This window comes from Tupaia chinensis, unplaced genomic scaffold (assembly GCF_000334495.1).
Source record: "Tupaia chinensis unplaced genomic scaffold, TupChi_1.0 Scaffold138441_1, whole genome shotgun sequence".
Classification (NCBI taxonomy): domain Eukaryota; kingdom Metazoa; phylum Chordata; class Mammalia; order Scandentia; family Tupaiidae; genus Tupaia; species Tupaia belangeri.
Genome location: NW_006198338.1, coordinates 844,680 through 859,284, shown reverse-complemented (window position 1 = coordinate 859,284; position 14,605 = coordinate 844,680). Strand labels below are relative to the sequence as shown.

General features: G+C 41.3%; 1 protein-coding gene across 1 annotated transcript in view; it reads right to left on the bottom strand.

The window, feature by feature from the left end:
• SCN11A (sodium voltage-gated channel alpha subunit 11) overlaps positions 1 to 14,605 on the bottom strand; it is an 84,886-nt gene that overhangs the window by 26,565 nt on the left and 43,716 nt on the right. Inside the window, 5 exon segments of the mRNA XM_006161354.1 lie at positions 2,021 to 2,175; positions 4,427 to 4,541; positions 5,514 to 5,606; positions 11,279 to 11,731; positions 14,475 to 14,605. The exon segment at positions 14,475 to 14,605 is cut by the window's right edge and continues 265 nt beyond it. Coding sequence (XP_006161416.1) covers positions 2,021 to 2,175; positions 4,427 to 4,541; positions 5,514 to 5,606; positions 11,279 to 11,731; positions 14,475 to 14,605 — 947 coding nt within the window.

Genomic DNA, 14,605 nt, shown 5'->3' with positions numbered 1-14,605 from the left:
GTGCTCGCCCCTGCTCTGTCCACTTGCCTCTCCAAAGGCCATGAGAACTAGGACTGTGTGTCCTCTGATTGTCCTCTGATTATAAGAGAAGCAGCACCATAGATCATGTGTTGGTGGCTTTTTCACAACGTGACTGCTTTTTTACTGCCTTGCTCAGGGCTTGGGAGACAGGAGTTACCATTTGAAGAATAAATAAAAGAAAGCTTCCCACTTGAATAAGAATAGAGAGCTCGTGAAAATATAACTACCAGAAGATTACAGGTAACCCTAGACTTAGTATTAGCAGTAAAAATGAATCAAGGGAGTACCTTGAGATGGTTTTAGTGAAATTTCCTTTAGTGTTCGAGGAATACTTTACAGTGCAGTAAGCAGATAAGTGGGAATGCATGTGGTTAACAGCCCCCCAAGAGGCTCTGGAGTGTAACTTATCACTTTTTACCTGGAGATCAACAAAGCACTAACCAGAAGGCATGGGGTGTAGAAGCAAGATATTTCCTTGTCTTCTCCATTTTCTAGGAACAGAACATAATTCAATGGCAGGGCAGGTCGGGGGAGGGGGGGAGAGGCAGTGCTGACTTAGGACTTCATTCACTTTACATTACAAATTGTGGTTTTGTTCCATATTATGGCTATTTTAAGGGAAGATGCAAACAGGAGGGGAAGTTGGGAACGTAGACAGGAGAGGAAGAAGGAGGAAGAGGAACCTGTGTAGGAGGCAAGAGAGAAGATTGCATTGGGTCAGCTGGTGGTGTGGTGATTAAGGCGGCCACAGGGTCAACGATGCAGTTTGAGTCCCAGACCCAGTAACTTGAAAAACATGCTGGACGCATGTGCGCGCACATCCAAAATCCCAAGAGAAGGGAAAGAAAAGGATCTTAGCATGGCCACTGGAGGGTGATTTCTCATTTTCTTTTTATCTCTAGTGATGCATGTGCTCTCTAGCAAAATTAAGGGAGGAAAAAAGAGAGGAAAGAGAGAGAGAGAAAAAAGACACTGTCTTCCAAGGAAATAGGTGGAATGGGGACAAGAAAGACCAGAAGGCATAAAGAGAGAGCAGAAAGGATTAAAAAAAAAATTCTATGACTAGATGGCTTCAGAGTTCTTTCCAAACCTCACTGGGACTCATACCACACTTGAATCTGGAAGGATCATGCACCTAAAGCAGTGTTTTCTTAGCCTTCCTTTCAAGTGGTGGAAAATACCAAGGCAACTTATTAAGTCCTAATCTTGTCCTGTAGTCCTCTCCCCTAATATTTTGCCTTTTAGAAAGCAGCACTGTGGTCTTCAGGAAAAGAGAGAGTAAAAGTATTGCTGCCCTAGAGGCGGACATGTGTCGGGTACTAGGCGAATGTCCATCAATCTTCTAAAGAATGAGGGGTGGAAATACTATCCATGTTATCATCAACAGGTAATAAGCCATTTCCTTTTTTCTTTCTTTTTTTATTCTTATTATTAGGAGAAGTATTTCATGTTGGGTAAATTCTTTATACAAGCCAAAGGATATACAGTGATTGAATGTTTAAAAAAATGAGAATAGATAATAATAATAATCTAAAACCATGATGAAAAGCTATTTGATGATGATGTGGAGAGTAATGTCTTTGTCTTCACTGATATGCATGGTAATCGTGCTGGAAAAAGAAATGTAATACACTGTAAAGATATATGTGATTCAATGTAACATAAAAAAAGATGATAATAAATAAAATTAAATTTAAAGAGGAGAAAAAAAAAAAGCATTGGATGAACAGGCCTCAGCTCAAGGTTCAGATGCTAGTAACCACTTGGAAGTGCTTGTTTGTGTTACTCATTCCCAGAAGTAAGACATAATTGACTTGGAGATTTCCCAGTTAGAGCATGACCTTGGATATGGTAGCATCCTCCCCACCAGGGAATCCACAGCAAAGACCCCACGTCTGTGTTGCCTCCTTACATTCACAACCTCATGAGGCGCCAGCTCAGGGTGAAGTTCTCCCAGCTCCCTGATGCCTAGTCCCCTTATAAGACTGTGATAACTCACCAGTGCTCCACTGCTCAGCAGAATCACGAAGATAATAAAGCTCTCGAACCAGCTGTGTTTCACTATTTGGTAGCAGGTTTTCCGCAGATTCCACCAGATGACCCAGGGGGACTTTTTTTTGTTCCTGCCACAGCATGGAAAGCAGCAACAGAGACCTGGAAGGGACCAGCAGTAGTCCTATCATTGGTGTCTAGGAAGTTGCATTAATATTTCCAACTCTTGGGGCTGGCAGGTGGCATGGTGGTTAAGGTGCCACACTCCCACATGGCCAACTGTGGTTCAAATCCCAGACTTGCTTTCTCACTTTTCCTTTCTCTCCTTGTCTCTGTCTCTCTCTGTTCAAATTGATCATAATAATAAGTAAATAAATAATTTTTAAAAATTTCCAACTCTTCTCCCTTCCCTCTGTTTATGTCCTTTGCCATGTGACCTGCAAATTTCCTCCATAAGAAAGGTAGAGGCCTCTTTCCAACCCATTCGATCTGGACTTAGACTTGTGACTTGCTTTGGCCAATAGAATGGAGCAGAAGTCCCGGGGTGCCAGTTCTAAGCCTAGGTCTTGCAAACCCTTGCATAGGACAGACATATTCAGCCTAGTCCATTGGATCTGGGAGGAGGATGATGGACAAGTGAAACAGAGTCAAGTTGCCTAGTTGAACTCAGGCTCTATCCGCTGCCTACCACTCACCTGAATGAAGCCAGCCAAGATCAGCAGAGATCCCAGCCTAGGTCAGCTAAACCATGCAGGCATGTATTTATTATTATAAACCAGTGAAGTTTTGTGGTTGTTTTATATGTAGCACTTTTTTTTTTTTTGGTAATGGTGTACAGATTGTGTCCAAAGGACATAGAGAATGAAATAAAGATGGCCACTGACTTCGTGAACCAACAAAGTCTTCACGAAAGAATGTGATCAATTGTTGAGATGTTTACAAATAGCTGAGCATTTGTTCTCAACACATTCAAACTTTCAGCATGGATCACATCACCCTTTTCAACCTTTTCTCTTCCTCCCATGCTCCAAATTCTACTGATCCTTAACTCATGGATAACGACAATCTTCTACTCTATCCCTCACTACCTTCCTAAGCCACTGTGTGGTCTCCCCACTCTGCTCCTTTCCTCTGTATCTTTCAAAAACATCAATGGGTTAATCTTCTGAAAAGATTGTTTTGTTTGTTTGTTTATCCCCCTCCTCTCTTCTAGAGGACTACCCTTCTTCATCATCTCCACCGTTGACATCCTGTGCATACTTCAAGGACCAGTCCATATGTCAATCAGGAGAATGTAGTCTATTGGAAATCCTTTGCCTGGCCTCTGTCCAGCTTTGGGACTGTCAAACCACCTGGGTTATGAGTTTCATACTTGTTCTTGGTGTTCTTTTGGGGCTCAGTTTAATGCTAAGCTTATGGAGAAATTTCGAATTTTTAGATTGACTCATTCATTCATTAAGTCACTTATTTATCAACATTTGGCAAGCTCATTATTGGGCCAGGTTTAAGTCACACACTAGAGACATGATGCTGTTTAAGTCACTGCCTTTGTTTTTAAGGACCTGATAGGGGAGACAGATACAAATACATTCCCCACAACTAATACAAACAAATAATGAAAGTGTCGTTATACTTACTCAAAGAATCATGAAAGGCTGCATTTACCAATTGCTTATTATGTGCCAGGCATTTTTAAAAAAAATTTAAAGATTATTGATTGAATTTCATTCATTCATTTATTTTTAACTTGGCCAGAGAGAGACACAGAGAGAGAAGGAGGGAAAGTGAGAAAGCAAGCCTTCATGTCTAGGACTTAAACTGTGGTTGGCCATGGGGAAGTGTCCAGCACCTTAACCACCACGCCCCCTGCTGGCCCCGTGCCAGGCATTTTTATAAGTTATTTACATTCACTCATTAAACACAACATTCTTGGCAGTAAGTACGATTGTTATCCTTACTTATTTTAAAATTAGGTACGGAACCATTATCGAAAGTAAACAAGTCACACTGCTAGTTAGTAGAGAGGCCAAAATTTGAGCTTGGGCAGTCTGGCTCCTGAGCCGAATATCCTAAATACAATGGCCAACTTCTTCTCTTGGGCCTCAAACGCATCCTGACAATTGACATACGGGACTATACGAAGTAGCAGACATGTTGGCTCAGTGGTTTTTCTAGGAAAACTTCTATGGTATTTACCTTGCTTGTTGGGTTGTATGACTGAACTCTGCCTGAAGCAAGACATTTCTGAAATCCCCCTCTGTCTAGAGCTGATAATGACCCACAGAATCTGTGGGTGCCTTCTCTTTGTTTTCCCCCTAGTAGTAATAGAAAGAAGGTACCCAAACCACAGAGCCTTAGAGAACAGAAATCTCATCAAAGAGTCTGAACTGGATCCAAGAATCCTCCCACTTACCTTTGGGAAAACATCTCTCTGGTTCCTTTTTGGGGACCATTTTAGGTAAATGTCCAAAGGCATCTCGGGGATCGATGGTGCTACATTCTGAGAGAATACTGGCTGCATCAGATTTCTGCATATAAGAGCAAAGGAAAGGGAGTGTCATTAACCAAGACCCTCTCCCACCATCGTAGTACCTAATTCCTCATTATCTGGTCTATGAGGGATGAAACAAACTAGGCAAAGGCTTCTAGGTATGAGCTTCTAGCTCAAATTTTGGCCTCTCTACTAACTAGCAGTGTGACTTGTTTACTTTTGATAATGCTTCTGTGCCTAATTTTAAAATAAGTAAGGCTAATAATAGTACTTACTGCCAAGAATGTTGTGTTTAATAAGCGAACGTAAATAACTTATAAAAATGCCTGGCACGGGACCAGCAGGTGGCATGGTGGTTAAGGAGCAGGACACTCCCCCATGGCCAACCACGGTTCAAGTCCCAAGTCTAGATATTAAGAAAGCATCCACCATGTCGGGACCTTTTCTAAGTGCTCTGTCCAGCCTGACTTCATGGGAGAAATCTCTTTAGGATTGAGGGATAACAAAGCATAGGAAGACACTGTATTTCAATCTTTTACTTTTTACCAATCATAACCCTGATAGGCTTCCTAACCCCCAATTTGGAAAGCCAAGTGATTAGGAGAAAGCTACTCTAATGATTCTGCAATTTTCAGTGACCTCAATTTCTACAACGATAAGCCTAGACTAGTGGGTCTCATTGCTTTTGCTCCCCAGGACACATTTTAGCAATGTCTGGAGACATTTTTGATTATTGCATGTGGGGGATGCTACTGGCATGGGGCAGGCAGAGACCAAGGATGCTCCTAAACATCCTTCGAGTCACAGAAAAGCCTACTATAACAAAGCATTGTCCTATCCCAAATGTCATAGTGGCAAAGGGAAAAACTTTGTCCTACACCTTTGCTTCAAATTCTATTCTATCCATTTTTTTTCTACATTAGTTATGGCATTTTTCCATAATGACTATCCTGGAAAGTAGGTGCAGATAAGCCATCGGTTGCTTCAGACAACGCCCTAGGAAAATTACCTTTCGGGGGTTCTGTATAGGCAGATTAAGATCATCCTCAGCGAATACATCAATTTCCACATTTTGAACTCCTGGGCTGGTGGACTTCTTAGTCTCTTCACAGGCCTGACACAAAGGAGCCCAGAGAAAAATGAATGTAACTCCTAGATATCTCACTTTAGGTGAAACAAGCTTCAATTTATTCAGTTTTTCTGTTTGTCATGAGCATAGTCTATGACATTATTATTCTTTTTCTTTTCAAACACTGTTCCTGGAAAAACTCAGCATTAAATAATTCCGGGAAAACTAGAGGAAAGAGCTATTGAAATTTCAAAGTTACATAACCAAAACAGTGTGGTCTGATACCACACTCACCAAATAATCCAGAAGTGAAACTTATATTATGATTTCACATACTTTTAAGTGTATCCTTCCAATTAAATGGATAAATAATAAAGTATTTAATAAATTATACTGGCACACAATGCTATAATACAGTACAAACAAAATGCACCATCATATGCGATTCTAATGTAAAAATAGGTGATTAAAATGATAGAAGAAAAATTTGTATTTGTGGAGGGTACAGAAGAAAATAGAAAACTAAAAATCAAAAAATAAAAATATGACTATATCATTACAAAAAAACAAAAAACAAATTTGGTCTGATAACTTACAGGGATACTTAAAAAAGAGGTATGAAGTCCCATCTTAGGTGAAGGTTTCCTTCTAATGTCTATATGAGGGTTCTGTGAATCTGACATTGTAAAGCCATGATTTAAGAACTCTCAGAGATAGAAGAGACAGAAGGAGCAGCAGGGAGGTCCAAGTTACTCAGCTTGAGCTCATCGGGGACCTCTGCCCAGTCTGCTATTGCGGGGGAGGGCATGCTCTAGCATTCAAGAACCAACATCTGGTTCCTGAAACCCCGATACCTAAAAGCTACAAGGTAGGAGCTTCTGCCCCACATGCACTGACACTCCTCTGCACTGAACCCATCCAGGAGCAACAGGGATGCCCAAGCCACTTGGCTTGAACTCATCAGGACCCCCTGCCCAGCCTGCTCTGGGAGATAAGGGGGTTCTCCAAACTTGCTCAGTCCTTACAGAACCAACACCTGGTTCCTCCAGTCCCTGAGACGGAAGAGACAGAGGTCTGCCACTTTACAGTCTACCTATCCAGCTCAACATCCAGTTACATTGGAAGCAGAAAGATTTGGGTACACAGGAATCAAACACCTGACGTCAGTAGACCCTGGAGGAATTCTCTCACTGCAACCCCTTTAGCAGGAAAAGGAGAGGAACTCCCCTCTGAAAACCTGAACTGAAAATTCATACTGTGGATTTTAACATATATAGATGTAATATGTATAATAAAAATAATACAGGGCTGGTCCTATTGCCAAGTGGTTAAGGGAGCTGGGTCATACAAGGCTTACTGTGGTTCAAATTCTGGCTAAGGCAGCTTGAAAAACACATCGAGTACATGCGTGTGCATACCCCAAATCCCAATGAGATGGAGAAATAAAGAAGAGGGATTTTGGCTTGACCATCCTCATTGTGTAAGGGGGGGGTGCTCTCTTGCTCTCCCCTTCCATCTCTCTTCTTTCTGTCACTCTCTGGCAAGCATACACACCCTCTGGCAATTAATAATAATAATAATAATAATAATATGAAAAGAAGAGAGAAGAACTAGGGCTATATATGAGTAATATTTCGACATCTCACTGAAATTAAGTCAGCATAAATCTGAGATAGATTCTGACGTGTTTAATATACATGGCAAGTCCTAGACCAACCTTATTGGTTGAAATTCAGAGACCTCAGAGCTAGCAGGTACAATGGTGGCTAGAGAGTTGGACTCCCAAGTGGGCTGATAGCAGTTCAAGTCCTGGACTTGGCAGCTTGAAATTCATGTTGAGTGCATGTGTGTGCATGCCCCAAATCCCAAAGAGAATAGAGAAGGGATTGTGGCATGGCCATTCTCCCTGGGGAATGATTTGTCACTTTCTTTCTTTCTGTCAGTCTGGTAAGCACACATGCCTTATAGGAAAAAAAAAAATCTCTCTTAAAAACATAAATAAATAAAATTGTAAGCTATCCCGAGACTCCAAGAGGACTTCCAGCAAGATGACTGATTGACTAGATGTGCCTAATGTGTTTCCCTCCTGAAAATAAAAAATACCAAAATAAGAAATAAACATCTGCCGTTTAGTTAGAGAGCTTAAAGGAGAGCATTGGAGTGGAGTGGGATGTGGAAGAGATACTGTGCAGCACGGAGATTCAAGATGACCTCGCAAAGAAGAGGGGAAAAAAAACACCTGTGCATCTACCATTCCATATTTGTAGTTGAAATCAGCTTGGAAAAGGGAGGGATTTTTTTTTCTTGAGAGGTTGTTGCTATAGGGCACATGTGCTTGCCAGAAAGACAGAGAGACAGAGAGACAGAGTCAGAAAGTGAGAAATCAACCCCCCCCCCAGGGGGGATGGCCACGTTGCAATCCCTTCTCCTCCATTCTCCTCTCAGGATCTTGGACACACACCACACATGCCCGGCATGAGTTTAAGCCACTGGGTCCAGGACTTGAACTGTGGTTGACTACATGAGAGTCCAGTAACATAGCCATTACACCAACAGCTGGTCCCTGGATACCTTAAGTCTTTATGGCAGGAAAAGCACAGGCCCTGAACCCAGTTTAGGGAAGTTCCAAGGAGTCCACACCACTGTATTACCCTGAAGAATTAGCCCAGCCTCTTAAAAAGGCTGCTGCTGTGCAGTATCTTTTATTTTTTAAAAAATATTTTTGCTATAGGGCATGTGAACAAAGCTGCGATAATCAAAACTGCATGCTATTGGCACAAAAATAGGCATTTTGATGAACGGATCAGAATAGATAACCCAGAAATAAATTCCAAAACAGACAGCTAACTGATTTTTTTTTTTTTTTTTTTTTTTACAAAGGGCATAAGATAATCCAGTGGAGGGAGTGAAAGGACTCTTCAGCAAATGGTGCTGGGAAAACTGACTATCCACCTGCAGAAAAATGAAACTGACCTCCTATCTCTCATCATTAGCCAAACATTAACTCAAAATGGATCAAAGATCTAAACATAATATCTCAAGCTATGAAATTACTGGTGGAAAACACAGGGGAAACTCTTGGAGACATTGAAGTAGGCAGACTTCTTCAATAAGACTCCCAAAGCACAGGTAATAATCTCAAAAATAGACAAGTGAGACTACATCAGGCTAAAAAGCCTCTGCATAGCAAGAAAAACCATAATTAGAATGAAGAGACAATCATGAGGCTGGGAGAATATATTTGCAAACTTTGCCTCAGATAAGGGATTGAGAACCACAGTACACAGAGAACTCAGCAGCTTTCCTGCAATCAATCAATCAATCAATCAATCAACAAAAAATAATTTGATTAAAAGTTGGGCAAAGGAGCTGAATAGATAGATAGCTCCCCAAGGAAGACATATGAATGGCCAAAAAGCATATGGAAAAAAAATGCTTAACCTCTCTTAACATAAGGGAAATGAAAATCAAAAACACAATGAGATAGCATTTAACCCCAGTCAGAATGGCTAATGTTCAAAAAATAAAGAATGGTAAGTGCTGGCGAGGCTAAGGTGAAAAGGAAACCCTCCTACACTATTGATGGGAATGTAAATTAGTACAGCCACTATGGAGAACAACTTGGAAGTTCCTCAAAAACCTACAAATAGAATTACCATACAAAGTAGTGATTCCTATCCTGGGTATCTACTCAAATGATAGGAAAACACTCAGTAATAAAAAAAAAAAATACTTGTACATCATGTTTATTACAGCATTATCCATAATGCTAAGACATGGGATCAACAGAAACATCTAAGAACAGATGAATGGATTGAAAAAACATGGCACACATACACTATGGAATACTACTCAGCCATAAAAAAAGAGACCCTAACATTTGATAGAAAATGGATGACTATGGAAGATTTACTGCTGAATGAAGGAAGTCAGACTATGACAGAGAGGCATTGTATGTCTCCACTTAATACTTGGTCATTGGAAAAGTCATGATGCATTTTTTTTTTTGGAGAGTTTGTTGTTGTTGTTGTTGTTGTTTTTGCTATAGGGCACATGTGCTCACCAGAAAGACAGAGAGAGACAGAAAGACAGAGAGAGAGAAATCACCCCCCAGGGGAGATAGCCACACTGCAATCCCTTCTTCTCCATTCTCCTCTCAGGATCTTGGAGGCACACACACACACACACACACACACACACACACGCCCGGCATGAGTTTAAGCCACCGGGTCTGGGACTTGAACCATGGTCGACTACATGGGAGTCCAGCGATATAGCCATTATGCTAACTGCTGGTCCCATGATGCATTTTTTATATAGAAAAATACATCATGATTTTTCTGACAACCTAATATATACCAAATGTCTGCACTCTACAGCAGAAACTGAAATATTGAAAGGTGTAATAGCAGGGAGGACAACTGTAGATATTAGAGACAGTATAGGAGGGGTGGGAAAGAGAGAGTGAGTAATAGGGGATGGGAGGGACAGGATCAGGGAAAAAAATTAACAGAATAATGAAAAGTTATCTGTTGAAGATAATGCATACGGTAATAGCTTTGACTTGACTGATATGTACTGTATTTATGCTGGGAAAAACATGTAAATTGAAAAGATTTACAGATATTAAATGGAAATTTAAATAAAGTAAAAGATAATTTAAAAATAAATTAAAAGAAAATATACGCAACATATGTATCAAATGACTTATACTCAGAATATGTAATGATCACCTACTGCTCAATAAGACAAATTCCTCAAAAAATGGGAAATAAACATTTCACTAATGAAGTGTATAAATAACCAAGAGATACATGAATGAAATATGCAATGTCATTATTTACCAGTAAAATAAGATAAAACCACAATGAGGAACAACTATCTACCCATTAGAATGGTTAAAATTTTAAAAGCTGACCACAGCAAATATTGACAAGGATCTAAAGCATATGGAATTCCCATAGATTGCTGATGTGAATGCAATGTTACAATCACTGTGGAAAGCTCAGGAATTTAGATACAGAGATATAGCCCATACAGCATCCAGAACAAAGTTTCTAGTTATTTATTTAGAGCATCTATTAATATTATGGTCCAAAAGTTTGTGTTTCCCCTAAATTCATATGTTGAAATCCTAACCCCCTAAGGGCATGGTACTAAGAAGTGGAGCTTGTGGGAGGTAATTAGGTCATGAGGGTTATCTTCCTGGGTGGGTTTAGTGCTCTTATAAGAGGTCGAAAGAAATGCATTTGCCCCTTCCTTAGTATGTGGGTACAACAAGAAGGTGCCATCTGTAAATGAGGAAACTGGCTCTAACCAGGCATGAGTCTGCTTGCACCTTCCAAAACCGTGAGAAATGAGTTTCTGTAGCTTAGAAGCCATCCAGTTCGTGGTGTTTTGTCATAGCAGACTGAATAAATTAAGACAGATCCATTGCCCTCCCATTCCCTGGCCGCCCCATCTCCCACCTTTCCACTCACAAGAGTGATCTCTTTTAAGCTTCAACCAAATGCCATTTCTCCCCAGGGCCCCAGCCCATTCAGATCTTGCTCTGCTCTGAACTCTTCTGACACTTCCCAGCTGTGTCACATGTGCATGGCCATGAGGTGTGAGCACACAGGTGCAGAAGGGAAACCACATTTCATATGCTCAACCCTGCACAGCGCTCAGAAGTGGGAAAGCAAGCAGTGCCTGTGGTAACCAACGTTGAGTGGGAAACTTCATACCTGTCTTTCAGCCTCAGGTTGTGCGATGGGCTGTGCATTATTGTCACCAGGAAAGTCAACATCATCTTCTTCCTCTGCAAGTGGGGCCAACCAAGTCCCGTCATGCCCAACACCCAAGGTCTTTGGTGCAGAGGTTGGCCCAGCTAACCCCTCCCGGGTGTCTGGGCCCCTTTTCATCTCTATGACCAGAGGAATGATGTCTTTGCTCTCTGCAGCAGGACATCCTGTCACCTCTTTTTGTTTTGATAAGTTTTGCCTATTGCATCGCGTACGACAGAAATGCCTGAGAGTGTGTACCACGAAACAAAAAGCCCGTTGGAACCGATTCAGGGCTAGCTGGACTTTGGTTTTCCTGGCCTCTCCTTCTGGGTTTCCATCTCTCTCCTCATTGCTGAAGGAATTGAGCAGTAAAGCAATGAACAGATTGAGCACCTGGGGGTAGAGTGAAGAAAAACAAGAATAAAAACTTGACCCATGGAAAGGATACAATGAGTTTCCAGAACAATTTTTCCCCAAGACTCAAAACCAAGTCAAAAACTGTCTCCCAGAACAACTTTTCCCCAAGACTCAAAACCAAATCAAAAACTGTCTCTCAGAAACAGTTCATCTATAAAATAAGTAAGATGAGATGATTGAGGTAGAAATAGAGACAGTGAGATAAGGCAAAAGAGACATTGATTTTAAAGAGTGCAAACAGCCAAATCCAGTTTATTTGACTAGAAGCAGTATGCATGTGTGGACCCTGGCCAGGGTAAACCGAATGGAGTAATTATGTGATCAAATTGAGAGTGGACTTGCCTTGGACATCAGCCAGTTTGTGACCTTGGACTTTTCCTGGAACTGTCCACAGGGATATGAACCTGAGATTCAAGAGCACTCTGCAGTCCTCTCCTATCTGCACAACTTAAAAGACGGTATACTTTCTATAGTTTCTTTGGATCCTGCCATCTGAAACTCAGTGAGGTATTGGGGCCGAGCCAGAGGGGGTTAGACCACATCTGCAACTCTGCAACTGAAACACTTATCACTTTTTTTTTTTTTTTTGAGAGGTTTTTGCTATAGGGCATGTGCATTCACCAGAAAGACAGAGAGAGACAGAAAGACAGAAAGCCAGAAATCACCCCCTCAGGGGGGATGGCCACACCACACAATCCCTTCTCCTCCATTCTCCTCTGGGGATCTTGGACACACATGCACATGTGCCCGGTGTGAGTTTAAGCCACCGGGTCTGGGACTCAAACTGCAGTCGACTACATGGGAGCCCAGCGACACAGCCGTTAACGCCAACTGCTGGTCCCAACACATATCACTTTCAATTCAGATCACCCCAATGACTTTCTTCTTGGGTTTTTCTGCTTACCCTAGTCACCCTTTAATTGATCATCTTTAGCTCCTCAACTTCCTTTGCTATGGTTCTTCTCAGCTCAGAAATAGACACCCTTTGGGGAGAAATGCTTTGTGGGTGTGAATGGGTCTAGTCACAGTTCTTCACTGTGAGAACTCCCATCTCTGGCTCTTTGCTCAACCTCCCCTGTATTTGTCTAAGTCCTCCCGGTTTCTCAAGTCCAGCATCGTCCACAAACGCTTTCTCAACGCTCTCTTCCTACTCCTATTGGCCACGTCTTGCTCTTCTGAACCTTTGTATCACTTACTACGTCCACTACTTATTAGGTACTTAGCTATCAGGTGAAGGTAGTTCATTATATGTGCACTACAGTTCCAATTTGATTCTGAAGATCTTGTGCTCAAGGATCTTTGTCTTCTGTCACTCGTGTGCACCTAATTTTCCTCTCCATAAGTATCTGTGCTTCCAGTGAGTAACCAACTCAAGATAGATTACACAATAAGAAAATGTAGCATATCAAGAAGTTTGAAAAAAAAAAAAAAACAACTGAGGACCGAACAAGACATAAAGACAGGTTTGTTTCATCTTTTCCCTCTTTCTCATTGTCAGCTTTATTTGCTTTAGACTGGTTCTGCTCATGGTTGTATAATGTTCACAGCTTTTGCAGGAGGTGCAATAATAAAAAGAAGTCAAAGGAACATTTTTTTCCTCATATACGTTTTTAGAATGAGAAATAATTTTCCAAGTTCCCTTAGTGGACATCGCTTTTTGTTCTTTTTCTTTTTATTTATTTATGTATTTATTTATATTATTTTTATATAACTTTATTTATTTATTTATTTATTTATTTTAATTTGACCAGAGAGGGGGAGAGAGAGAGAGAGAGAGCAAGCAAGCTGCCGAGGCCGGGACTCAAACCGCAGTTGGCCATGTGAGAGTCCAGAGCCCTTAACCATCGCACCATCTGTTGGTCCCTTTTTATTTATTTTTAAACAGAGATTTTTTTTGTTATAGGGTGAGTGCACTTGCTAGAGAGACAGAGACAGACAGAGAGACAGAAGGCGAGAAATCAGCCCTCCTCCTCCAGTCTCCTTTTGGGATTGTGGGCATGCAAGTACACGTGCCCAGCACGAGTTTTAAGCCACAAGGTCTGGAACTCAGACGCAGTGGGCTATGTGGGAGTCCAGCGACGTAACCATTTCGCCATCTCTTGGTCCTGGCATCTCTTTACATTCTTACTGACCAAGTGAAGTTGCAAGTCCCTATTTTGGCTAGTCACTGGTAAAAAGAATGTGATTATCTTAGAATCCTCATCAGGAATATAACAAATGTTGAGGCCTTGGTCACACCAGCACTGTGTCAACGAGATTTTTTGTTTCATGCTTATCATACTTTCTTCAAACCAAATTCACATGGAGATTTTTTTTTTAAAGAGAGGTTTTTATTATAGGGCACGTGTGCTTGCCAGAGAGACAGAGAGAGACAGAGAGATAGAAAGCGAGAAATCACCCCCCAGGGGGGATGGCCATGCCGCAATCCTTTCTCCTCCATTCTCCTCTCGGGATCTTGGGCACGCACGCACACGTGCCCGGTGTGAGTTTAAACCACCAGGTCCGGGACTCGAACCGTAGTCGACTACAAGGGAGTCCAGCGACATAGCCATTACGCTAACTGCTGGTCCCACATGGAGATTTTTAATATTAATTTGACATTATATTTAGAATAACAATGTTCACTAATCAAGTGTTACAAAAGAAGCTTATGCATTTGAGAGACATATATTTTTCTATTTTCATTTTCATGGTTGGGGAAAAAAATCTAAAAACTCACCACGAGTTTTCCTACCACCATGATCAGCACAAAGACGATGATGCATAACGGTGTGTTATCGGCCTCTTGCATACATTCCCACATATTCTCGATCCATTCCCCACAGAGGATGCGGAAGACCACCAGGAAAG